This window comes from Nelumbo lutea, chromosome 4 (genome assembly GCF_056320005.1).
Source record: "Nelumbo lutea isolate HS-2025 chromosome 4, American lotus-T2T, whole genome shotgun sequence".
In the NCBI taxonomy this organism is placed as follows: domain Eukaryota; kingdom Viridiplantae; phylum Streptophyta; class Magnoliopsida; order Proteales; family Nelumbonaceae; genus Nelumbo; species Nelumbo lutea.
In genome coordinates, this window is record NC_142687.1 from 41,606,335 (window position 1) to 41,632,405 (window position 26,071).

Genomic DNA, 26,071 nt, shown 5'->3' on the forward strand with positions numbered 1-26,071 from the left:
TTTTTTTTAGTTTTTTTCAAAGTTTAGTTTTTGGGAAGCTTATAAGATCTTTTTTATTATTAAAAAATTGGGGTTGAAACACTTGGAAACAGGCGTTTTAGACCATATCATTTTCAAAAGATACGATACGATACGCCCCATATCGAACGTATTGTATCGATACTTTGAACCTTGTTTGTAGCAAAAGAAATTAACAATAGATTTATACCGATAAGACCTCCATCGATAAAAATATCAGTAGGTATATATCATTATTTTTGTAGAGAATTTACAAATAAAGCCAAAGAGCATTTACTTTTCTTTTTTGTTTTCTGTCATAAATTGCACGTTAGCAAATGATCAGGTCATTTGGAAAACTAGCCAATAACTATTGAAGATTATGGGTGGGGTGACAGCTGAGAGTTCTTCATCGAATGATATTATTTGCTTTGAGTCAGAGGAAGAGATAAGACGATAACAGTCGTAGCTTTCCTTTCAAGATTTAGGGTTTGTTTAGTTCATAGATAAGACTAGAATTGGAATCAAAATGATTGCCTATTTGGTTCAATCAGGAATTGGTGTCGGATTCGGATTGTTGCAATTTGGTTCATTGGAAGTTAGAATTGGAATCAATTAAAATTTTTTTATTTTGTATTAATTTATTTATTATTTTATTATTACTTTATTAATATTTTATGAATATATAATTATTATTTTATTAGTATTTTATTATTATTCTTTAATAATTAATATCTTAAAATTGATCATTAATATGAATATTTCATTAATATATTATTTATTATTATTATTTTAATAACATTTTTACTACTATATTTTATTAATATTTTAGGATAAATTATAAAGATCCCTATAATATGAGCCGCTGTACTATGACCGTGAGACAAAAACCCCTTTTCATTGCAATCCCCACACTGCAATTGGGAGAAAAACACTGTTAATCTTCCCCCAACTCACCGTACACGAACAGCAGATCCACATTTCTCTCTCCCTCTCTCTCCTCCGATCTCTCTTCTTCCTCTACAGGGAATGCTCCAAAACCCAAATGCAGCCGATTTTACAAAGTCCTGTTCTATTGTCCGCTGGACTGATGGAAGAATGGGCAAAATGAGAGAGAGACGAGAGGGAGTATGTGTGTGTCTCGTCAAATACGATGGAAGTCGTTTTCATGGAGGCAGCGATGAAGTTTCAGGAGAGAGAGTATGTGTGTCTCCTCTGTATATCTGTAAGGTCAATCCAAGAGAACCAAAAACAGATGAAAACGAAGATATGAAGAAGATATCTTACTGTTTTTCTCTTCTTCTTTCACTTCCAAGCTGTTGCCTGAATCTTAAGAACGCTGCAACCGAGTTCCTAGCGGAATCCCTTTTAAAGCACCGAATCAAAGCTTACGACATTTCCGCGTCTAGCAGGAAAATCCATTATCGTGTTTCTTCTCCTTCTCATCTTCTCTCTCCTAAAACTTCATCGCTGCCTCCATGAAAACGACTTCCATCGTTTTTTATGAGACACATATTTTCTCTTCCTCTGAATTGGAGAAGGTGCGACATGTGATGAACTACGATTCTCTCAACAAGCCAACTAACAAAGTAACACTAATATTGTTCTTCGTTGAGATTTATTCTTTCAAGTTTTTCCCCTACACTTCTTGGAGTAAGGTATTAGAACCAGAGCGTGTGACAAGTGCGAACAGGGCATGAAACACCGCTTCGATAATGGCTTATGGAAAGGGAAAGGCAGGGAGCTTTCCGATTTTCTATTTGACCTAAAGAAGGTCTCGCACCTCCTGGAGCTCCAAAGTTTGGGAGAATCAAAACTCTTTTGAGCAGATCTAACTAATGAAGGGAGCTTCGATGCCACTGTCTCCGGATGCGGCCTGGTCTTCCACGTCGTTACTCCAGTCCACTTTGCTTCTCCGGATCCTGAGGTAATGTAGTTCCGTTGGATCAATTGTATTATTGGGCTATTTTCTTTGTATATATAATTTTTAGGCAACGCACAGCTGCTCTGTCTCAACAACAATGACGAAACGATATTGCTTTTCTTTTCTTTTTTTTTTCAAGTTAATAACAAATTAAGGATTAATTTTAGAGTGAATTGTTTAAAACTCCCAAATTCATGTTGTTGATTGAAACGGAATGACATGATCAAGCCAGCAATTCAGGGAAGGTTAAGTTTTGCTGGAGACTACAATTCTACGCGGGACGAAGTGATTCACTCCTGCAAACATGTCAAGGAAAAAACCGGATCTGATGCTGAGGAAAAATACAGAGACGCGGTGACCAAAGTGAGGGAAAAATATTGCAGAGATAGAGAACAGCAGTGATGGTAATCCTCGATTTTCCTCTCTCCCCTTATCTCCACTACTGTTTGTGTATCATGAAAGCTAACGGAAAGAGGATTCTGCCTTACGGTCATTGTGCAGGGGGTCTTTATCGCAAAACAAAGTTAAGGGGGGGTCTTTGGTCTTTGTCACAGACCCTATAGGGGGGTCTTTGTAATTTATCCAATATTTTGTTATCATTTTCTTATCAGTTTATTAATTTATATTATTTTAAAATGCAATGATTATTATTGAATAATTAATGTGTCAGTATTTATCATTAATTTATGAATATTTATTAATATATTATTATTACTTAGTAATATTTTTATTATTATATGTTATTAATAATTTATTATTTGATTATTAATTTAATTATAATATATTACTATTTTATTTGTACTTATTTATTATTAATTAAATAATATTCTTACTTTTTATTATTAATTTATTATAGTACTATTATTTGATAAATACTTTATTTTTATTTTAATGATTAATTAATATAATTTTATTTTATCATTATAATTATCTTATTATTACTTTCATAATATTTTATTATTTTATTAATATTAAGATTTCGATATTTTTTTGTCATCAATTCTTTACTTTTTGTTATCCGAATAGGAATGGAAATGGGTCACTTGAATAGGAATGTAGAAGCTTCGTACCGCGCATGCGTTGGTACCGATAACCGGCCTCATCTCCATTTTGAATCAACGAATTGAAAGCTTTTCGGGATTTGCCCAAATGTCAAAGACCGGACCAGAGGCTACAGATCAAACAGAAGAGAAATCCGTTCATGATGTTAGCTCATCACGCATCATTCACACTAAAGTGCAATCGGCCAGGACGAAGGTGTTTGGTTTCGTTCACATTTATTGAGTAAACGTTTATGAGTGGTGTATATAAGTATCATTTAAGCATTTTCTGTCTTGCTTTTTGGCATATATTGAAAATATAAAAAATAAACTTTGATTTATATGCATGTCAGTGTAAGTTATTTTTGTAAGTTAAACTGCCAGGCATTTATTCATTGTTAGGTTGAGTGGCACTTAGTGACGCCATAAACGACTATAATTATTGTATCTCTCGATTTTATTAATAAATAAAATATAAATATTTATTAAATAAACATAAATGGAATCAATCACATGCATAAACTTACATTCACCCCCATGTTGGGAAAAAGAAAAGAAGGTTGAATAATTTTTATCTTATGGCAATTGCTATGGTGCTGGTTTGATCGGTTATCAGCTTTTTTCGGTTTTTAGGAGTTTATTGTACCACATACCATACAACCAGCCAAAGTTGAAGCAGCAACAAACATAGGTCGACTTCTGTTTCATATCTGCTAGGTTACATTATCAAGAATGTTATGTGCCTGGATCATCTTCTTCTTAATTTATATATATGTTTTTCTTTTTCTTTTGATGGATAAATCAATAATGGTTTTCTAAGTTAGAGTCTGGTTCTGTATATTTCTATTTTCTCTACTAAATTTTCTTATTGGGGGATATAAAGGCTTCATTAATTCTAAATAAAATAAATAAATGCCTATAGTTCTAAAAACTAGCATTAGTAATTTGTATTATGCCTTGTTAAACATGGTGACACTTGATCCTCCATACATGCATGCATGGGAGATGATAGACATGCGCATGGACTAGTTGAGTCTACAGGAGCCCTCCTCTCTCTGCTGATAGCCTCTAAAATGTCTATGTGCAATAAGATAACTTATAAGAAATATTTCTATTTTAATTTTGTTTAATTAATTTTGACTCTTTTGGAGGAAAAGCTATGGCCCTGAGGTTGAGGGATGAGACTAGCTAGAGGACTGCTGTGTGCAAAGCTCACAAGAAGCAAAACAAGAGAAATAAAGGGAAAAAAAAAAAACAAAACAAAACTGCATAAATAATTAACCAGAAAGATGAAAAGTCGCCTGATAATGCTCATTGTTGCTGCCAACTCCTCTAAAATATATGGCTGTTCTCTCATTCTTACAGGGAGAGAAGGAACTCAAGTTACTAATCTGGCTGAAGATCTGTTTAGCATTCCCAGCTCGTCTGAGAAATCATGGAATTCGATCGCATTCTCCCTTGGAGCTCTTGGATGATGTGAGCCAACCTTTGTTGAATGCTCTTCTTTTTAAAGAAAAGTAGAGTAGAAAAGAGAATCATCCTTTCGGTGATCTCTCGATCTTCTCGGTAGTTTCCATAATAAAACAAAGACGGAAGCTTCGTGTGGTTCTCACCTTCTCACCTTGACTATAGGTAACCAATTAACGTTCCCCTCACTCTGAAACAAATTAAAGAGCACCACCACGAGTCTCAGTCATCGACTCTCCATCTCTCTGTGGAATAGTGCCCACCTTCCATATCCAATGTTCTGTCATTTGATCTCATCTCTCTTGCCAATGAGATGGAGAACATCAGAAAGTTTACCCAAACTATCTTTCACTCAAATGAAGTATATTTTCTTGCCGGTGGATTGGTACCATATGGCAATCATGCCAATGCAGGGGTGGGGTATGGGTGTCTAGATTCCAATTCTATGGTGAAAAGTCCTTCCTCATGTGATCTACCTATCATTAAATTAGGATCATATTGAAAAACATTTAGTGTTATTGTTCTGCTTTGAATTATACCAAAATATTTCTGAAGTTGGTGGGTTATTGATCAAGACCAAGAGGATATAATACGAATCTAAAAGGGACACGCAAAAAGAAAATTGGGAGCTGATGGAGTAGAGCGTTTGGAAGAAAGCGTGTTTCTGTTCAATGAAGAACTAGTTTCAGAATTCAGATAAATCAGAGATTGGGTTTTGTGGGTTTTGGAAGAAAGGAGAAAACTTGTCTAGAACCAGTACTTCGAAGTTGAAACAATGGAGGATCAGAACCAACACTACCACTGCCACCATATCTACCGGCTGCTGCTGTGGCTTCCTGAAGGGAAGCACCTTGTTTGATTCCCTGAAGAGGAGAAGTTCTCAAGGGTATCCTCAGAAAAGCATTATCAGTTCTCTGTTTCTCTGTGGAGAAACACACCCGTCTCGATTACCGAGAGTTCTTTTAGTTTCAATCGGAACCCATTTCGATCGAGGCCTTTGCTTTCTTGTAATCATCCATTTCGCTCTCGCCCTCTTGTAATTTTCTGTAATTATTAGGATTTAGGTTGTTTTTAATGGGTCCATATGGATGGTTTTAAAATGCATGGACATGTCCCTGTATTCTATTGTTCCTCTGATCCTCTCTTCTCTTTGGTTTTAGACCGCCTTTAATGGATCTCTTTAACCCGCCCATTGATCTCTCTTTGTTTTCTGGGTCTCCATAATTACAACTTCGAGTCCCATCTCTCTCTCTCTCTCTCTCTCTCTCTCTCTCTCTCTCTCTCTCTCTCTCTCCTGTATATAACCATATAACATTAGTTCAATTAGTTCAAGGAACTGACGGTCTCATGTGCATATTCGGTGGGAATTAATCACTTTTCAATCTCTTGTTTGATTCATGGATGTAACAACTACCATACGGTTCAAGTGTTCAACAAAGAAAAGTACAGTGGTACAGCCTACATGTCTTCCTCCAAAGCTCTTGCATGGGATTTTTGGGATTTTTGTCACGTCTACTTCAAATTAAGTATTAGGAAATTTAAGCTTTAAGGTATTGCTGCGAGACTATGTTTATTTTCTTTTCTTGAAAACAGAGCCCTTCTAAAGTATTAATTTGCATGCGCGCCCCCACCACATCTCAACTGTGTATTAAAAACTTCTAATGAAAAGTAGAAAGATGGACTCAGGAACCAAAAAGAAAGAACCTTTTCATCACAGAAAAGGTGTAACTTTTTAGGACCTGTGTGGGGACGGATCCAAACTCAAAATGGGTAAGGATGTTTAACCAAATTATAGGTCCCAACACAATCCCAACAAACCACTGTGGCCAGATATTGAGATTGGAGAACATCTCCCTTAACGTTCATGAAGTGCTACGTTTCTGTAAATGTCATGAAAATGGAGCATCCCACCACCACTGGCCTTTGGCGTAGAATGGCGCGAAGCGTTTTTCAGTGACATTTACGTCATAGAAAAAGCTTTTTGCCACATTTTGATTGTGTTTCCAAACATCACCAAGTTTTTTTATTGTGATAAAATTAGCAATTTATTATTGTATCAAATTAACTTTTACATTCCTATAAATTAGTTTTAAAATTATTCAATTATTTTATATTGTATTACTAATTATTAATTAATCAATTAGGTAGGAATGTCACCAAAATTCTTTTTTGTTGTGAAAATTCTAGCAAATTTATTGTTGTTGCTAATTAACTTTTACATTTGTATCAATTAGTTTTAAAATTTCTTTATAATTTTATATTTATTAATAATTATAAATTAATTAATTAGGCAGGGATGTCAATGGATTTGCCTCAACCCTAACCCTAATTAACTAGAAGTATCGTACACCTAGGGGTGTAAATGGATTGCTCTAATCCGAGATCCAATATCCTATTCTATCAAATTTGGATCTCCTAGTTTGGATCTTTGAATTGGATCAAATAATAGGACCTGATCATAAATTGGATCGGATTCAAATCTCCTTTATTCAATCCAAGAAGACCTGATTCGATATATATGTTATTTATTTATAAATATATTATTTTTATTGTATTTTGTAAATATATTATATTATTTATTTTAAAAAAATCAGATCTTAAGATTCGACGATCTCATTGAATTCGAATACAAATCTACGTCTATGAGATCCAATCAAATCAGATCTCCCCTTAATAGTGTCATAATGGATTCAGATATGTATGCTATGGCTATTAAGTTGCTATCTACTTCTTATTGTGATCAACTTATGTAGAGTGTAAAACAGTTCATATAAATTGCAATGCTGGGTTAGTTTTGCATTGACAAATTTACCTTCTTACCAAACAGACTTTTAGCTGTAATGGATGTAAATACGAATTCTAATAAAACATATGTTTTTTTTTTCTTTTTATAGAAAGCCCACTTGAATACAAATATATTTTTTTATTGATGTACTTTTACATCTTATTATCAATATAAATATGCATTAATCTGTCATTTGTCAATACAAAAATGTAATATTGCCAAATACAAGCAAAAATGAACTAGAGTACATATTTACCTTAAACCGAGATTTACACTTTCATTTACATCGTTTCCAAACGCAGCCTAAAGAATTGGAGGTCGATTACTGAATCGAAGTTTTTTGGTGGTATGGGGTTAAAGAATTTCAACCATTTAAATGCTGCATTGGTGGCAAAGTTGTGTTGGTGGTTTCTCACAGAAAGTAATCAATTGTGGGTGCAAGTATTGACAGCTAAATAATTTTGGACTGTTTCTCCTACGGAAAGATGTACAGCTCAGTGGGCAAGTATGTTGAAGTGTCGGTCTACTCTCCGTAAGGGTTGTCGTTGGTTGGTACGTAATGGTGGTCCAGTTCTGGCATTTGCTGATCCTTGGTTACCATTGGAAACTCAAGAGCTAGATGTTAATGTGCAATTGTGCATAATGATACACCACACGTGTCGGAGTTATCAGATTTCTCATCGCCAATGATGATAAGGTTATCAGCCATCAGATCTACGAGGCAGCCGGCACAATACGTGTGCATTATGCAAAAATAGTTAATTACAATTAATTAATTAAAACTTAATAAAGATTGTCATTGATTATTTATCGAGATAAAACCACTGTTTTCAAAACCGGATCGGATCGGAAAAACCAGAAACCGGTCACCTTCGTTTTCCTCTAAAATTGTTTTTTTCCTAAAATCATTGATTTTGGTCAGCAAATTGTTGAATCGGCCAATTAACCATTCAAATGGTTTTGACCGTTTTTTAATTTTTTTATTTTTAATTTTTTTTTTATTTTTTGTCAAAACAGGCCAATCGTTCGAACCAGTAACTGGACCCCTGAACAACTCGGTCACCAATTTGTTTTAAAAACCATGTCACACGTCCCTCAAAGGTCACTGGTAATCCGACTAAGGAAACAATTGTCATTGATTACTTACCAGGTAAAACTTCACATGTCTCTTGAAGGTCATTGGTAATCCAACAAAGGAGAAAACAATGCTCACTTTGGCTCCATCATAGTGCAATGGCGAATGTCACAACACATAAACTTTACAAAAACCTCCATCATCATGCAAAGGAAGAAAACTCCTTCCTATGACTTGAATAGGGTTTCTAACGGGGTAGTGTTAAAACTCCTTCACATGATTATAATAGGGTTTTTGGGATAGGGCTTTTCACCTCCCATGACTGAAAAGAAGAGGGAAGGGAGTAGGGTTTGGAGAAATAAGAGGGAATAGAGGGAACAAAAGGATCTAGGAAAAAATAAAACTCATGTGGAACTGAGAAGAAGAGGGAACATATGGTTTCTAAGGGCAGTAGGGTGTTTCCCTTCCCGTGACTGAAAATAAGAAGGAGGTAGGGCAATAGGAACTGAAAAGAAGAGGTGTTGCGAGTAGGAAAAGAGAGATAGAGAATCATAGAGACAAGAGATGAGAAAGAGAACCACAAAGACAGGAGAGAGAGAGAGAGAGAGAAGGGGGAAGGAGATATGGTCCAGAGAAGAAGAGGTGTTGTGAGTAGGAGAAGAGAGATAAGGGTGTCCACGGTTTGGTTAACCGAATCATAAGCAATTCTTTCAAACTGAACTGGTCCTATCAATTTTCAATTTTTCCAAATCGAACCACCGGTTAACTAGTTGATCGGTCTTGGTTTTTGACTTGTTCGATTCTTCATTAGTTTTTCAGTTTTTTATATTTATAATATATATTATATAAATATGTGTAAAATATTATATTACAAATATTATAAAAATATATAATATATTTATAAATATAATGTATATACATATTTATATATATAATGTGTATACATATTTGTATATAATGCATATATATTTATATATAATATATAGAAAATATGTGACATATTAAAAATATATATAAAATATACATATAAATATATATACCAGTCAATTTGGTTTACCGTTGTTTCTTTTCTAGGTTAACCAAAAACCGAACTGGTCCTTCAGTTTTTCAAAAATACCAAACCAACCAATTCAATTAGCTACCTTTTCCCATTCGGTTTGATTTTTTGTTTTTTGGTTTTGTATGGACACCCTTAAAGAAAGAGAGAGAAAGATAGTGCAATAGGGATTGAGAAGAAGAGGTGCTCACCACAGACATAGGGGAGAGAGAGAGAGAGAGAAGGGGGAATTATAGAGATAGGAGAAGAGAGGGAGAACTACAGAGACAGGAGGAGAGAGAGTAAAGGGGGCAGATGACCAAGAGATGTTCACCATAGACACAGGAGAATAGAGAGAGAGAACCCAAAAGATAGGAGGAGAGAGAGGGGGCAAGAGAAAGGGGAAGCAACAAATTGGATTTTGTGAAAGGGGGTAGAAACCTGGAAGGGCAAGCACATGTATTTGCAGCTTGGACTTCTCATGCTCATAAGTTGGTCCACTCATGTGGATTCCATTTACTTCATGATGAAGGTGTCCACAAATAACCATTTCATATGTATATATATATTGATTATAACCATGAGAGCATTGGTTGATCCATTTGATGCTGATGGTTGACTATCTACTTGCCACTCAAACAAAAGGATGGTTTATTTAATTATTTTTCATGTTAGTTTTGAACATAGTTTTTATATTACTAAAAATATTAGATATAGACTTACTTTGTAGAATTTGTTGGTGAGAAACAAAAATACTTCAAATAAAGTATCAAATGAGAGAGAATTAGAGTTAATACCTTAATGAGAGGAAATTTAATGAAGTGGAATGCAATAGTAATTTAAATTACATTTTTTTGCCTACATAGTTAAAAAGGGATTAAATTCATAAATAGGGGTGTTTAAATCAAGAAAAGTCCACAAAGCCCATTTATTTAACGTGCCTTAAATATAAGATTTAGTAAAAGAAAATGGACTTAATAATTTAAATATAGGACTTAATGATGAGGAATATAATGAATTTAATAAAAGTAGTAATTCAAATTATGTTTTTTGCCCTCATAAATATAGGGAGACCAAGTTCAAAGAGTAAGAATATTTTAGTTAAAAAATTTCAGAATCTAAACCTCATTCACATTTTTAATTAATAGCAATATAGCTATAGATGATTGCTATCTCAAAAAATATAACCCCATCAATAACAATATACAAATATGAAACATGTTTGAGATGTAAAAATATGAATCCTGTTGGTGTAATCCCATCAATAACTACATCCACTTTCCTCATCTGGATGGGACATTTTAGATATAACAGGGCTGAAATCTTCTCCACAAGATCTTCACTAATGGTGTAATCCCATTCACCAAGGCATCTATCAATGTGAAAAAAAAAAAGAACAGATTTAGATAGATATGTGAGAGAGAGAGAGAGAGTGAAGATTTTTCATACATTTACCACCTGCACATTAAATATAGGCAAACATTGGGCCTGATTTTTACTAAGTCTTATATTATTGGGCCTCGGCCTAACTTGGATATATAGTATTTGGCCCAATTGTTTTTGGACCTAAATGGAACCCTACTAATTAATTAGAACAGGGTATGTTGGATACCCAAGTAATTGGATGCTTGCTAAAATCACTTAGCTTAAAGTCATCGTTAGATAATATTGGAAACAACAAAAAGCTGATTTTTGGGGTAAATTAAAAGGATACCGCTCTGCATTAAAAGGATGGTGATAATTATTCCTATAACTTTGTTTTCAACAACTCCCACATGGATTTTAGTAGGGAATTTGTCTAAAATTCATCACGAGTTTTCAACATTTCTTAAACTTTCCACAACTTTTCATAATGTCTAAAACTCACCATGTCAGAAAGTTTTTATCTTCCAAAACTCACATTCCGTTAGTGCACCGTTAATGCTTCTTAACAGAGGGTGTCATGTTAGCATAAATAATAATTTTTATGACCAAATTACCCTTGAATGGTGAGTTAAAGGAAAAATGATCTTTTCAGTTTTCAATTTTCTTGTTTTTTTTTTCTTTTTTTAGTGTTTTGTTATAATTTCCAATGTTTTTTATAATTTCTATTTTTTTACATTTTTCTATTTTCTACAATCTATAAATTTTCCTATATTCAATTTCTATAGTTTCTATAATTTGAAAATTATATTTTATTTTATTTTTTGCAATCTCTATAGTTTTTTATATTTTTTTGTAATTTCTTTGTTTTTATGCATTTTATATTTGAAAATATGTTTTTGAACTTTTTCCTTTTTCCATGTCTAAATATTAAAATGGTAATATATTAACACCCGTTAATTTATTTTGTATATATTTTATATTTTTCTGTGAAGGTTAAAATGATAATCTATTAACACCCATTAGTCTGTTTAACATCAAGTTAGTGACATGGTAACATTTAGACATTTTGAAAAGTTGTGGTAAATTTAAGAGAAATGCTGAAAACTCATTGTGAGTTTTAGACAGTTTCTTTTGTTCCTATTTCATTATTCCGTGTAATTGATAGTGAAAATAAAATTACAAAATTATCCTTTGAAATTTGATGAGGGAAAGCGATTTTTTTATAGAGAATTACATTGCATCTCACTGCAGAATTCTGAAATTACAACCCCCACAGTCTACTAATAGTCTCCCCTATAAACCGCATCTTGCCCGTGGATTTGGCATCAATCCACGATCAGGATTCATCCCACCTGTACAGTGGGGCTAAGAATTCTGAGGTGGGTTGAACGGTCATTCTCTGGACTATTGTGTAGCCCATCCCTTATACCCATAATTTCAACCCTTGTGGCGTGGGATCACTATTCTCTTTTTTTGTACTGTTAATTTTTGTTTTTGGTATATATCTACCTCCTACGTGTTATTGAATCATACTTAGCACATAAATCATAATAATTATTGAAAAGACTTGGATGTAATTGAAGCCTAAAATATCAAGAATTTCTTTTAAGAGGCATTCTTTTTCTGGATTTTGAGAGGGGGAAAGTTGGTCAATAGGATTTTGATTCCCATTGACCAAAAATCCCATATTCTATTTTCAGATTTATGTGGGAACCAGGGAAAAATTATTTACCTAGGAAACAATTACTTGGCTAAGTGCATTTACCTAGGTAAATAACTTACAGAAATGCGAACGGGGCCTTAGGCTCTTTTATCAATCAGCCTCCTATGGGAGATAGGGTGAGCGACTTAGTAAAGATGAAATTTTTGGTTTCCAATCTATGAATACCTTTGATAAGTAAACCTAACAAAAATAGGCTAAGTAAAAGAAATCTATCAAGTTTTACTTTTTCAAAGTTACCATAAAGCAAGCATCACCTTAGGCTATGTTTGTTTGAAGGAAAAGGTAGGGAAAGGAAGGGAGATGTAGGGAAATCTTTACAAACCTTCTATAGGTTTCCTTGCCTTTCTCTTCCTTTCCCTACTTTTTCCTTCAAACCAAACACAGCCTTAGTGTCTATACATTCAGTTATAGATGAGTTTATATTCAGTTTTATATGTAGTCTTCATTTGCTAGTGTGATAATTGAGTGATTTGGAATCAAGATTAGGTATTTTGATGTCATATTAGGTGTTCTGGTCAAAAAAAAAAAAAAGTGAGTGGAAAAAATGCACATGCTGGAATGGATGAGTGGAAGAAGTAGAAAGGATAAGGTCAGAGATGAAATTATTCCATAAAACTTAGGAATAGTTGCAATTAATGACGATAAAAAAATAGAATAAGATGGTTTGTTCATGTGCATGGAAGCATTTATAAGAATAAACAATTTGTTGTCAAAGAGGCTAGAATTGCTAGAGGCTATACATACCAAAAAGTGCATGTACTGAAATAATAAGAAATGATTTAAGCACTCATAACTTAACAATAAATATGACATTAAACAAAGTAGAATGGAAAAATAAGATTCATGTAGTTGACCCTATATAGCGGCATATAGCTTAATTAGAAGAAAAAATTGATGATGATGATGATTTAGGTGCCTTAATGTTATTTCTCTATTATGTGGACTTATATAGTGTAATAGAACTCAATTTGGTGTTATTTCCCTATTATGTAGACTTATGTAGTGTAGTGGAACTCAACTTTCAATACTCCTTAGTTTTGAATATGAATCTCAAGCTTTTTTATTTTCTTTTGGAAAGAACCTTTAGACTAATTTCATTCAATCAAAAGAGAATAGGGATAAAAATCAAATACACTCCTCCAAGATGGCTGAAGCAATGCAAGGAAGGGAATCTTCAGACCGTGGCATACCACAACTCAAAGAATGAGAAATCAGCACCCTCGTTCACATGCAGAATTGAAATAGAATCAAATTCAAAAAACAGGAGTTCTCTGCAGTTGGTGATTAGAGATTGAATACGCCAATGAGAAGAAGCCGGGTTCTTAATTTAAAAGGGATTGCACCAGAATTAGCAAGTCTGCTTCTATAGTTACTCTCCTCAGATTCAAATCAATTGCCAGTCTCAGACTCTCAACAAATACCGCTGCTTCAGCTTCAACAAAAAGACAATCAGGATGTCAATGGGTAAGGTTAAATGGTATATCCAACTTGACCCCAACCCAATAAGGTTGGGTTAGGGTTTTGATTCTCTGACTTGAATTGGGTTTAGGTTTAATTGGCCGACTCACCCTGGCTTGATCCATCTTAAAGCTTAGAATTTCTTTTCATGTTGATTATGGTTTTTCTTCTTTTTCTAATGAAAAAATAGCACACCTTAATTAAAACCTGTAAAACAAATTTCAACTTAAATTAACGACTTGTATGTTTTCAAAATGTGATATAAAAAATACAATTGAAAAACCAAAGATAATGTTGGATCAGTATTGCGTTAAACCCTATGGGGTCAGGTCGAGTTTGGAAATTGGATGAGGTTTTTGGGTGGAGACATTGGAGAGTGGGATTAGGATTGAGGCAAAACCCATGCTAGCTAAACACGATCCGTTGACACCCTTTGTATTCCTCAGCTCTTTCAAGTGAAACTCAAGCTCTAGAATCCACATATGCTATCCATACCAACAAAAGCTACCCACAAGAAAATACAGCCGCACATTGGAAACATGTTCCATGAAAGACAACATAAGGGAGATGTTGCCGATATTGTTGTGGTTATGTGGCCGTAGTATCTTCTGTGTAGCGTGTTGTTGGTAGTAGATCCGGGATCCTTGCTCCACAGGACCTGGGAATCAATGAGAGACAGGTCAGTGTCGTCAAGGCGCTTCCACGTTTTGATATAACTCACCGCTCCCCAACCCCCCTCCCCCTCGTCTGTCTGCTCCAGGGTGGCCAACACCACCCTTGCCCTCCTCGCCCACCCTTCCTTCCCATATCCATGGTACCCAAATCCTCCACCATAACACAGATGAATACCCATTACGTTTCCACAGAAATCATTGATGTGGTCATGGCCTGTGAACACTGCCTTCACATCTCCTCTTTCTTCCATGGTTGTGAAGAAGCCCGAGTTCACAGAAGCTGAGTTAACATTCTCTTGCTTGACGCCCACTATGTTTGATGAGTTTACCATCGCATATTCAGGCAATGGGATGTGGAAGTACATAAGTCCTGGTGCCGACCCTTTCTGTGGCTCTGGTTCCTCCATGAATACTTTCTGCATGGGAATGAAATAGGGTAAAAGAAAACGTTACATTCAACAAAATCACAAGGAATTGAATAAAATTAAATTAATTTCTGACTCAAATTAAAATACATTAATACCTCGAGCTCGTTGGAAATTCTTTTGAACCAAAGCTGCTGTGAGAGCTTGATCCAACCAAAGCCAGGAATGGAGAGAACGTCACTAGTGCCTCCGCTGTCAAGAAAGTATAGATTGAGAACTGACTTGTTTTGGAGACTGGAACCCTCAACCCCACCTACCTCCAGGTTGTAGTTCCCAAATCCATCGATGATGTATCCTGGAGGATTGAGCTGAGACAAGCTGCCATTCATGGTAACGATGTGTTTCATCACTTCTTCACTTGACAGTGTCGATGGACGGTCGTGGGTGCCTAGGACGGCAGCCCATGGGATCCTCGACGACACAGCTGGGCCAAACGCTGCATCCATGGATGCTTTTGCATTCCCCGCGTAATCCAAGATGTTATCTCCTGCTCCACAACCCAAACCCAATGGAAAGATGTCAAATTAATTTGAGAACGAATCGATTTTACAAGGCTAGTTCATCTGTTGGCCTGAGTTTTGCAAACTAGCTAGAGGGAAAAAAGAAAATGAGAAGAGGAAGAGAATACTGCCATTGAAGACGATGAGATCGGGACTCTCGAGACGGATCAGGCGCTCAAGGAAGGCCGTGGTGTTGAGGTCAGAGCACGACGTCATCTGCTCCGGCAACACGTCCTGACAACGTGTTTTATTTCCATTGGCGTAATGCATGTCTGCAACCTGCAGGATCTTAAACTCTCCATTTCTGCGGAAACGGAGCTGAGCCTGAGGACGTGGGTCATTGGCAGACACAAAGATCGGAAAAGTGCACAGACAGATCAAGAAGAAAATACAGGAGGAAGGTGATGGTCCGTTTTCCATTTTTGCAGATTTCTTCCGTTCTCTCTTGCTACTATTTATAACTTTCCAGCATGCGACCGTCTAAATCAACACCTTCACATAAAAGATTCTCTATTTTTATTTATTTATTTTTGAAAAAAGATTATACTAGTCAGGACCTGGGCTCAGGCAAAATTGAAGCAAAAATGGCTCCTATGACATTCTTTCACAATCTAAGTTGTACTACTTTAGTGGCAGTGACCAATTTCTTATGTTCTATTTCTTATTTTTTTTATTTTTATTGGAGTTTTAAATTAAAAGAAATTAGTTTTAAACTAACAAATTATTATTATTATTATTATTATTATTATTATTATTATTATTAATTTTTACTATTCTATTAATGATTATTAATTTTTATTATTTTTTTAACTTTTGTTAATTTATTAATAATATCGATTTTGTTTAATTTTTATTTCTATATTTTGTACTAAAGTGTATCAATAATTTTTATATTTATTCTTATTTTCGTTGGTTATTGTTAATAAATTTGCATCTATTTTAATTATCTTTTATTAATTTCATTACTCTTAAATTGACTATAAATTCATAAATTGACCCCACTAAAGTTGAAAAAGAAATACTAAATATAGGTGTTATTTTGGGTCATTTTTCCATATTGACCTACACTCCTCTTCAATGAATTTGAAAGAAAATTTAAGGGGTTCGGGTCAATTTAGTAACTTAAATATTAAAAAGTATTCAGTATTGGGTATCGTATTAAACAACTTAGATATGAATATGGATATAGACAATAAACAAGGGATTAAAGTATCGGGTATCAAGAGACAATAAACAAGGGATTAAAGTATTGGGTATCAAAAAAATCTCTTGTGTTTTAACGAAGGATTAAAGTATTCAGTATTGGGTATCCTATTAGGCCATTTAGATATGGATACGGACATGGATATATATACGCTTTGGACATGAATGGATGTAGATAAAAAATATAGAGATGCTTGGATGTACTAAGAAATGAATATAAATTCCATGAATATATTAATAACATTATATTTAAAGTCAAAATAACCAAAATTAATGTATTAATGCATAGGAAATGTATATTCTAATGGTATATGTGAAAAATATATTACAACTAATATAGCGGGATGCATAGAAATCATACAACTTTATTGATAATGTATCCAATCAAGAGTTTTAGAACATATTCTATATATTTTTACAAATTAATATATGCACAAAGCTATTATTATGTTATTTTATATTGAAATTCAAGGCACAAAATATATTTCACTATTTTATATGAATTATTATACCAATTATTTTCTATTTTACTATTTTTAACTTTTACCATTAACAAAAAAGTCAACTTAAAACTTATTCTCAAATGTTTGGTAAACAATATTTGTATTTTTCTAAACAATAAAAATGTTATTATAAAATGTAATTAAAATATCAATTACTAACTTAAAAAAATATATAATCTTAACCTAAAATATATCAAATATATTAAAAATTTTAAGATACATTTCATATGCAAACTCATAATTTTTAATTACTAAAATAATTATTTCATTATTAATATTTTATTTTGATAAATTTTATGAAACAAAAATCATTTTTTGATATAAAATTATATTAGTGGATTTGACAAATTCAATTTATATTATATTCTTGTGTATTTTATAAATAATAATTTTATTTTAATAAATAATAAAATGTTTTTCTTTAATGAAAATTAAACTATTAATTAATAATTTATAAAAAAACTTACGATGCATATCATGTTCAAATTTATAAATTTTAAGTACTAAAATCATTATTCCATTATTAATATTTTTTATTTATACTTTTTGAGATTAAAAACAACTTTTTTAAATAAATGTGGATTTGACAAATTATTTATTCCATTAGATTACAAAATATTAATTTTTAATATTATTTTATATCTTTAATTGGAATTGTTGAACATAAATATATGTTATTTTTTAGGGTTACACGTGAACACTAGAATTGGTAAAATTTATTTTATTACATTTATTATCATAAGAAAAAGAATATTAAGTTAATAGTTTCATTTAAAGCTTAAGCACTGGTCGATTTGGATTTAAATCACGCCAGTTGCATTTTTTAAATATAGACATGCAAGTGAAATGTGAATCACGTGTCTACATTGGTCAGCATTGTCGTGTACCAATGTGTCTCAACCAATACAACATGATACAAGTAGATATAGGTGTGTATTGCTCCAATACACACGACTCAAGGGATATGGGCCTAGTTGATTCCCATATCCCCCCTGACCGATACCAATACAGTATGCCACATATCGGACTTATCGTATAGATATTTAAATCCTTGGTTTTAAAACTTAGATAAAAAAATAAAATAAAAAAAAAAAAACATAAGAAAATGCTTCAAAAGAAAGTTACCATTCCAATTGCAGCCCTCTCATATGTTTTATGCATATAATTTTCTAATGTAACTTTCTTTTTGCATTTTATGCAACTCTTTATAAAGTTATAATTAAGAACTGCTCACTTACCACCCTAATTTAACTACAAGCATCACAAGTATAAAATTGAGAAAGGTAAAGTATAAGTTCTCTAACTTTCTTACTTACAATTGTGTAGTTCACTTAATCATTCTATATGATTGAATTATGTTTTTATTGGTTTCTTTTGTACTTATATCTAGATTATTTGTTTTAAGATATATAATTGTCGAGGATAATTGTAAAATGACATTTATAGTTTTTTGTTGAAGTAATGTGATTAATGTATTAATCCTTTTTCCTTATATTTTTATTCTCAAGACTTTAAATTATTTTTGTTACTTTAGTCAAATCATTTGATGTATGAAAATATTTTTGATATAAATTATTGAATGACTATAGAGGAACCGGCTACACCACTAATGACTAGTACATGCATATATATATATATATATATATATATATATATATATATATATATATATATATATATATAAGTACTTACATGCATAAATACATATTTATATAATACTTATACATGTAAATATGAAGTTAAATTAGGTTGGTCAAGACCTCAACCCTAAGCCAACCCAAAGTTAAGTCATGCTCATACTTTTCAACCCTAACCCTAGTTTTTCGGGTTGGGTTAATGTTGTTCAAGCTAACCTAGCCCAAGTCGCACCCCTAGTTTCCTAATTCTATCAATGTCTCCATATCTCTAGGGAAGTAATCAACTATCTCTCCATCTTTGGGCCAAACCAGGCTTAGAAGTTATGATAAGGTCTATACCCCCAACCCTAGGCCTGGTTTGGCTTGGGTTTTGGGCCTAAAAATAAGCCTAGGGCCATATCGACCTATGACTTTTAAGTTAAAATATTAAATATGTATATTTTATATTATATATAATACAACATGTGTATAAATTTCATTTTGTACATTATATAATATAGAATATTATATATAATATGTGTTATAGGTGTTATGTTATATATTTATATATAAAATATAACACAAAATAACATATATAAATATGTATGTTGGTTGGATTAGGCATAAAGTATTTGACCAAGGCCCTACCGAGAAATTTGTGGGCCTAATGCAAGCCCATGCCAACCCGGCCCTGAAAACCAAAGCTAGTTCCAAGTCTAGAATTTCTTAGTTGGGATAAAATAATCACCCCTTTTTAATGGAGGATCTTGGAGGGAATTCCATATATAGCTTGATTCATTGGAATTTTGAGAAGAGTGATGAAAGAGATCCCTAGAACCCATTCCAACTAGTTTAGTCAAACCCATTCACCAAAGCCTAAAAGTGCCAAAGCTAAGTTTTGTAAGTTCAATAATCTTAGATCAACTAAAACCAACCCAACTCAAAATTAAACCTCTACCACCTAAAAGAACTCGATAAAAACCAACCCAACGTACTTAGACCTACTAGAGACAATTTAGCCCATGCCTCCACCAATTAAAATCCTAAATCACCTTAATATTCTCTCTTCTTTCTCTAACTTTCTAGTATGTCTATATCAAATATATTGAATATTTTTCCATTACTTTGCCTTTTATGTGTAGAGCTTGGGTCCCTCCCACTCCAATTCAGCCTATAGGTTATGCAAATCCTACTCCCAAAGATGTATCAACACTGGTCTCAACTATGGATTAACTTAACTCTAACTTTATTTTTATATATTTGCATCTTTTAGAAAGAATATAACATTGCATTTTCATTGTTTCCCCTTTTGTAGGAGAGACAATGGCTTGAAATAGCAACATTTGAAGTGCCTACAAGAGGGAGGGAGAAGGAGATGGGAAGGGAAGGGAAGGGGAAATGAAAAGGGGAAGGCCCACAGGCCCACATCCCTTGATGATTTCTTTTGTATTGTTGTAAATTATTTTTATTGTTGTAATATATACCAAATGATTAATTGTAAATAAAGTTTATCTTAACTAGATAATGGATTTCCATATCTTGTAATAAGGCAACTCAGAAATTAGCAAAATATGCCTTGTCTTGTTCATCCCCCAAAGCTTGGTCATCTATACCAAATTTTATGGGTGATGTTTTTTTTTTTTTTTAACTCAGATGTAACTGAAAGTTTATGTTGAATGGGTTTACCCTTGGGCGCTTTCAAAAAAATTAAGTAATGAATTTCAATTTTAAGACTTGAATGGTTTGTGCGGATTAAAATGGATGTATATAATTGTATTGAAAACTAGTGAATGTAAAATCCCTATTGGACCATCAAAGATATAGGCCAAATGGTTGTTTGAATCTTGTAAGACTTTTTTTGACATTGAGTAAATGTAGCCAAACGTACATGTACTTATTGGCAATGTTTCTATAAATGTCACAAAAAGGATTCCTAATTTTTATCAACAAATGGAACCTTTTAGCAACATTCATTAACCATCACTAAAGGTTCTAATTAGTAACGATAAATAAATGTTGCCAAATGTTGCCTTTCTTGACAATGAATATGATTTTAGTGGTGTCTTTTACAATGTTTAGTAAGCACCATATCCCAAAAATACTTATGATGACATTTACAACATTATTATTGTTATTTTAACCGTAATCTTTAATGATGTTTATATAGCATTGTTATTGCTTTTAACCATCCCAAAATTGCTTAGAAGATGGCTTTTTACTTTCATTGGTGACATTTTACTAATAAACATCACGAAAAGTTCATGAGGCATGCAAGGTGTGATAGTGTACAAATTTGATGTGACATTTGCTATACATTCAGAAATGTTTGTTTAAATTCGCTAAAGGTTATTTTTTAGCTTGATTAGGTCGCTAAAGAGCTTATTGTTTGTAGTGAAATGATTCTCACTTTATATGATTAAAAATAGGACCCAATATTGTTTTAAAAACAAACTGAAAGGATGACGTAGTTTTTTCCTCCAAGTTGTGGGTCTACAGTTTAGTCATTCAAGTTGATCAGGTTGACTTGTGGCATCATGTTTTTTATATTTAAATTTTAGTTTTATTTTTTTATAAATTAACAAATTTAAAAATTGAGAGTTGATGCCCAAAAAGATGTTTTGGAAAAAAGATATTTAGTGGACCAGGGTGCCTCTAGCATTTTACACCACATAAACCATGAAACATTACCCAAAATTAAGGGTGCAATTTGGGTGGGTTTAACCAAATCCCGACCCAATCCAGTTGGAGCTTTTGCATAGGTAGGGCCTTAGTTTTGGGGCTTTAGGCTGGGTTTACTTCTGAAAACTTGAACCTAACCTAAACTTAGGTACCTTTGACAACCTAAGCCCAACCCAACCAAACAAATACATGCATACTAGTGAATGATCCCGTTCTTAAGTACGGGGAATTAGTAATTTTAAATTTACATTATGGAATCAATAATGTTACATTTATATTTATAAAATTTTAAATAATTATTAAAATTTCAAGAAATATTTATTTCAAAAAATAGTTTTTTAACAATTATTAGAATATCGATTGAAAATGGTTGTGGATAATCACTTTTGCATTTTTTTAGGAATGGATTGAAAATGGTGGTAACGGACTATGAGCTTTAACAACTTCTCAGAAAATGTCACGTGTCAGGCCATGTGTCTCAATGGTGGGGAGTTGTAGCCTGGTAGTGGATTGTGGGATTTAGTAGGAATTTCTCATAAATTGCCACGTGTCTAACTTTCTAGAAAATGAGAAGGCCACTTGTCTAAATGGTGGTAGTGGGTTGTTGGCTTTAACAACAACTTCTTAGAAAATGCCATGTGTTTAAATTTGAAAAAGCTACGTGTCTAAATGGTGGGGGCTGTAGCTTGAAAGCCTTCCTTTAATATATATATATATATATATATACGTTTTCAAAATCAGACAAAAAAAAATTGGTTTTACCCCAAAACCATTTTTTTGCCTAAAAATCATTGATTCGGTTAGCAAATTACTGACCCAAGCGTTCAAACCATTCAAACCATCAAGTAGTTTTTGGTCGTTTTTTATTTTTCTATTTCTTTTGTCGGAACGTGCCATCGATTTGGTTCAAACGGTCTAACCATTCAACCCGAGAATCAGACCCCTGAAAAGTTCATTGTCCAGTTCGATTTTAAAAACCTTGATATATAACCTAAAAAGTTGGGCAATTGAAGAGCCACAAAGTTACCTTTTATGGATGAACTATGTCGAAGATAGAATAGTAGCAATAAAGTTACCTTTTAAAAGGAAGAAAATAGATACCCTCAAAGCCAATGAAATACTCCCCAAAGTCTCAGAAGGAACTGATATACAATGGAATAACATTCTACAACTAGGACTAAAATCATATAAACAAATTAATTGATACATAATAAATTTACTTGTTATAGCAACTAGGCTTATATAACTCTTGTCAAGCTACAATTGAAACTAAAAAAGCTTTTCTTGCACCAACTAGAAAGAAAATTGTCACTTGATGAAATGAAAGAAACTATGTCTAATCTTAGCTTGCACCACAACCACCAGCATAATGGATTATTCTAGGGATGAATGTTGATGAACTGAATGATTATTGCTTTGTATTCTTAGCTAGTTCAATTGATAAATGACCCTCTGCCACCTTGTCCCTGTTTATTAAACCTTCAGCCTTGGCCCTCTGCCACCTTCACTTAACTTGGAGAGCAGACTGGATGTAATAGGCACAATATAATTAGCACGTTCAATGAGCACTTGACAAATATTCTAACAACTGTCAAAAGTTGTTTTTAATCTTTTTCAATGGTAGGCTGGGGGTGTTTTAAGGGGCAGATGTCAAAAAAAATTCTAAGTGCTCATTGAACATGCTTACAATGTTTTGCCTACCTGATTTGGACTGACTTGAGAGTACTCTTTGTGGGAGTAGAGTCAGATTTGTGTGGTCACAACACGCATGTATGAGAATAAATTGAGCTAGAATGATTAGACTTAACCTCCCTAGAGTAAGAAACATAATTTGATATTTCAACTATAAGTAATGATCAGTTTTAGACATGCATTTTTAAGGTATGCCTATTTCAACTATAAATAGACTCTAAAAAGCATTGTATACCAAATTATATTGATCAACCCAAAACATTTAAGCTATGTTTGGTTTGAAGGAAAAGGTAAGGAAAGGAAGGGAAAGGTAAGGAAACCCATACAAGATTTGTAAAAGTTTTCTTACCTTTCTCTTCCTTTCCCTACTTTTTCCTTCAAACCAAACATAGCCTTAGAAACAACAATGATATCAAATATAAACCTAATCTTGTTTGGTGTATGTGTAAGTTGGATCAGGTTGAGTCAAACCTACACTGAACCTGACTCATTGACATCCCTGAACAATGACTAAAGTTGTGCCCGCTTTACAAAAACCTGGGATCTTACCAAATCATCAGCTTTCCATACTGGAGCCATGTCTACAATAATTAGGAATTTATTGAGGCCAGCCCATGATCCAATTGAAAGATAAAGGAACTTTGCTTTCAGAGGCAACGACTTGAAGTGAATCAAATCCAAGCCTCTAATCACTCACGTCTCTAGATTTATGACAAAGTGGACTTCGGTTAAGCTCAGCCTAATCCAAAAATGACAGCAACTTGTGACTTGTGAGTGAGGTTAACAACCCATCCCATCCCTTAAAAAAGACCAAGGTTGTGCCCCTGGCCCAAGAAGCCCTTTCGTTCATTTAAACATGAAAATGTCAATGGATTGGACATTCGGATAGCCTACAAGACCCAGAAGGAATTAACACAATTATATAGGGTCCGGTCTGCATTATGTGTTTCCATTATAACTAGATCAGGAATGGTTTTGGTGAACCGATTAATACCTAAACTAATTAATTATTGATGTATTGTATATATAAGTACATATATATGTATTGATATGTTACAAAAAAACTCCTAATCTAATACGTAGATGTCTCTTTCACCATAAAAATAAATTATCTATTTTTCTCATGATATACTTTAATATTACTATATTATCATGTCTAATTGTATCAATTTAACAATTATAGATTTTATCATATCAGACCCAATAGTCCCAATTACAGGCCTGGCCTATAGAGTCTATTAGGCTTCTTTATGCACATTTACCTATACTAGTAATTAAGCATGTGCATTGCACGTGAGACTTTTTTTTCATCATATTAATTGCTTGAATTTTGGATACATCATATTTAACATAGAAATTGAAAATTAACAAAAGTAACAATATGATTAAAACTAAACTTAAATGCTTGTTGTAAATATGCACATGCATTGCACGTGGAAATTTTAAATTATAATAACACACATGGAAATTTTAAATTATAATAACACTTCTTCTTCTTCTTCTTCTTCCTATTATTATTATTATTATTATTATTATTATTATTATTATTATTATTAACTTTTGTATTCCATTTCTATCATAAATAAAAAATATATATTTTAAAAACTATGTTTATTTAATATGATGAATATAGAACATTAGATATGTATCCAAATGTTTTCGACAAAATTCTACACTTCTTTAGTTTTCATGTTCTATCTTTTTTAAATATTTATTATTCAATTATGACATCATGAGTTTCTTTGAAAAGTTGGACCATTGACCCACCATATAAATAAGAAAATAGTTTTGCTTTTAGATTAGTTTTAAGTTACATATTTTATCTACATTATATAAATAATTTCTACTTATATACTTAATTTTTGTTTGACATATTTAATATATAATTTTTATATATTCTTTTGATTACTTGTACTTTTTTATTTTTTTAAAGATTTACTATTTAGTTATCATATCATCCATTGATCCATTTGACATAAAGCACTAATCTACCACCCAAAAAGAAAAATAGTTTGATTTCTATGTTGACATTAAATTTTGTATTACATTTCAATCATTGACAAAATTATTTCTTATGTATAATATTTATTTTTGTTCAATATAATGAATGTATAATATTAGATATGTACCCAATATTTTACTTTTATAAATATATAACATTAGATATGTACCCAAATGTTTCTCTATTTTTTTTTTATTTTTGGGACTCTTTGTATTTTTATTTTTAAAAATTTTATTATTTGAATATGGAATCACTTCATTTCTAGTTTATTTTAAATTTGGAAATCCAATTTCAACATTAATAAGAATACTTCTTACATTTCATACTTATTTTTGTTTAGTATAATGAATGCACATTATTAGAGATATGTCCAATTCTTTTTATTTTTATTTGTATTATATATTTAATTTATTTTAAATTATTTTATTATTTAATTATGACATTATTTATTAACTCATTTAACCCCATATGGTATTATTACTTACCCACCACGGGGACGGAAAAATGGTTTTGTTTTCAAATTTCTTTTTCAAAATATTTATTTTTATATTATTAAAGTTAATGTTATAGATTTAATTAGTAGAGTTTACTGATGAGAAAAATACATCTTAAATATAAGATTTAATGAGAGAATATACCTTATATATGAGATTTAATGAGCGATAGTAGGAAAATAGTTTTATTTCCAATTAGTTTTAAATTTTACATTCCATCTTCATCATTAATAAAATCATTTCTTATTTATCATACTTATTCTTGTTTAATATGTTAGATATATGATGTTAAAAATGTTCCCATTTTTTAATTTCTATATTCTTTGCATTTTATCTTTTTTTAAATTTTATTATTTAATTGTGACAACACGAATTGTTCAATTTGACCCAAAATGATTTAATTTCTTACAACC

At 32.4% G+C, this 26,071-nt stretch overlaps 1 protein-coding gene and 1 long non-coding RNA gene across 9 annotated transcripts; one reads left to right on the plus strand and one right to left on the minus strand.

The window, feature by feature from the left end:
• Positions 1 to 1,488: 1,488 nt before the first annotated feature.
• Positions 1,489 to 3,305, plus strand: LOC148855406 (uncharacterized). Its single transcript, XR_016112511.1, has 3 exons — positions 1,489 to 1,924; positions 2,154 to 2,325; positions 2,423 to 3,305. It is a non-coding gene; the product is annotated as an uncharacterized LOC148855406 (long non-coding RNA).
• A 10,135-nt stretch (positions 3,306 to 13,440) lies between these two features.
• Positions 13,441 to 15,891, minus strand: LOC148855407 (putative inactive purple acid phosphatase 29). 8 transcript variants are annotated; one of them, XR_016113350.1, is made up of 5 exons: positions 15,598 to 15,891; positions 15,068 to 15,456; positions 14,908 to 14,960; positions 13,981 to 14,077; positions 13,441 to 13,835 (listed from the first exon to the last, which is right to left on the minus strand). XR_016113350.1 is itself a non-coding variant. In XM_088986532.1 (5 exons), exons 1-4 carry the CDS (start codon positions 15,887 to 15,889, stop codon positions 13,997 to 13,999), a joined length of 849 nt encoding a protein of 282 aa, XP_088842658.1. In that variant the 5' UTR covers positions 15,890 to 15,891; the 3' UTR covers positions 13,441 to 13,844; positions 13,981 to 13,996. The 8 variants fall into 8 exon arrangements, 6 of the variants coding, with proteins under 6 accessions (XP_088842658.1, XP_088842660.1, XP_088842657.1 ...); XR_016113349.1 differs by having other exon boundaries at positions 13,441 to 13,844; XM_088986532.1 differs by having other exon boundaries at positions 13,441 to 13,844; positions 14,874 to 14,960.
• Between the last annotated feature and the right edge of the window lie 10,180 nt (positions 15,892 to 26,071).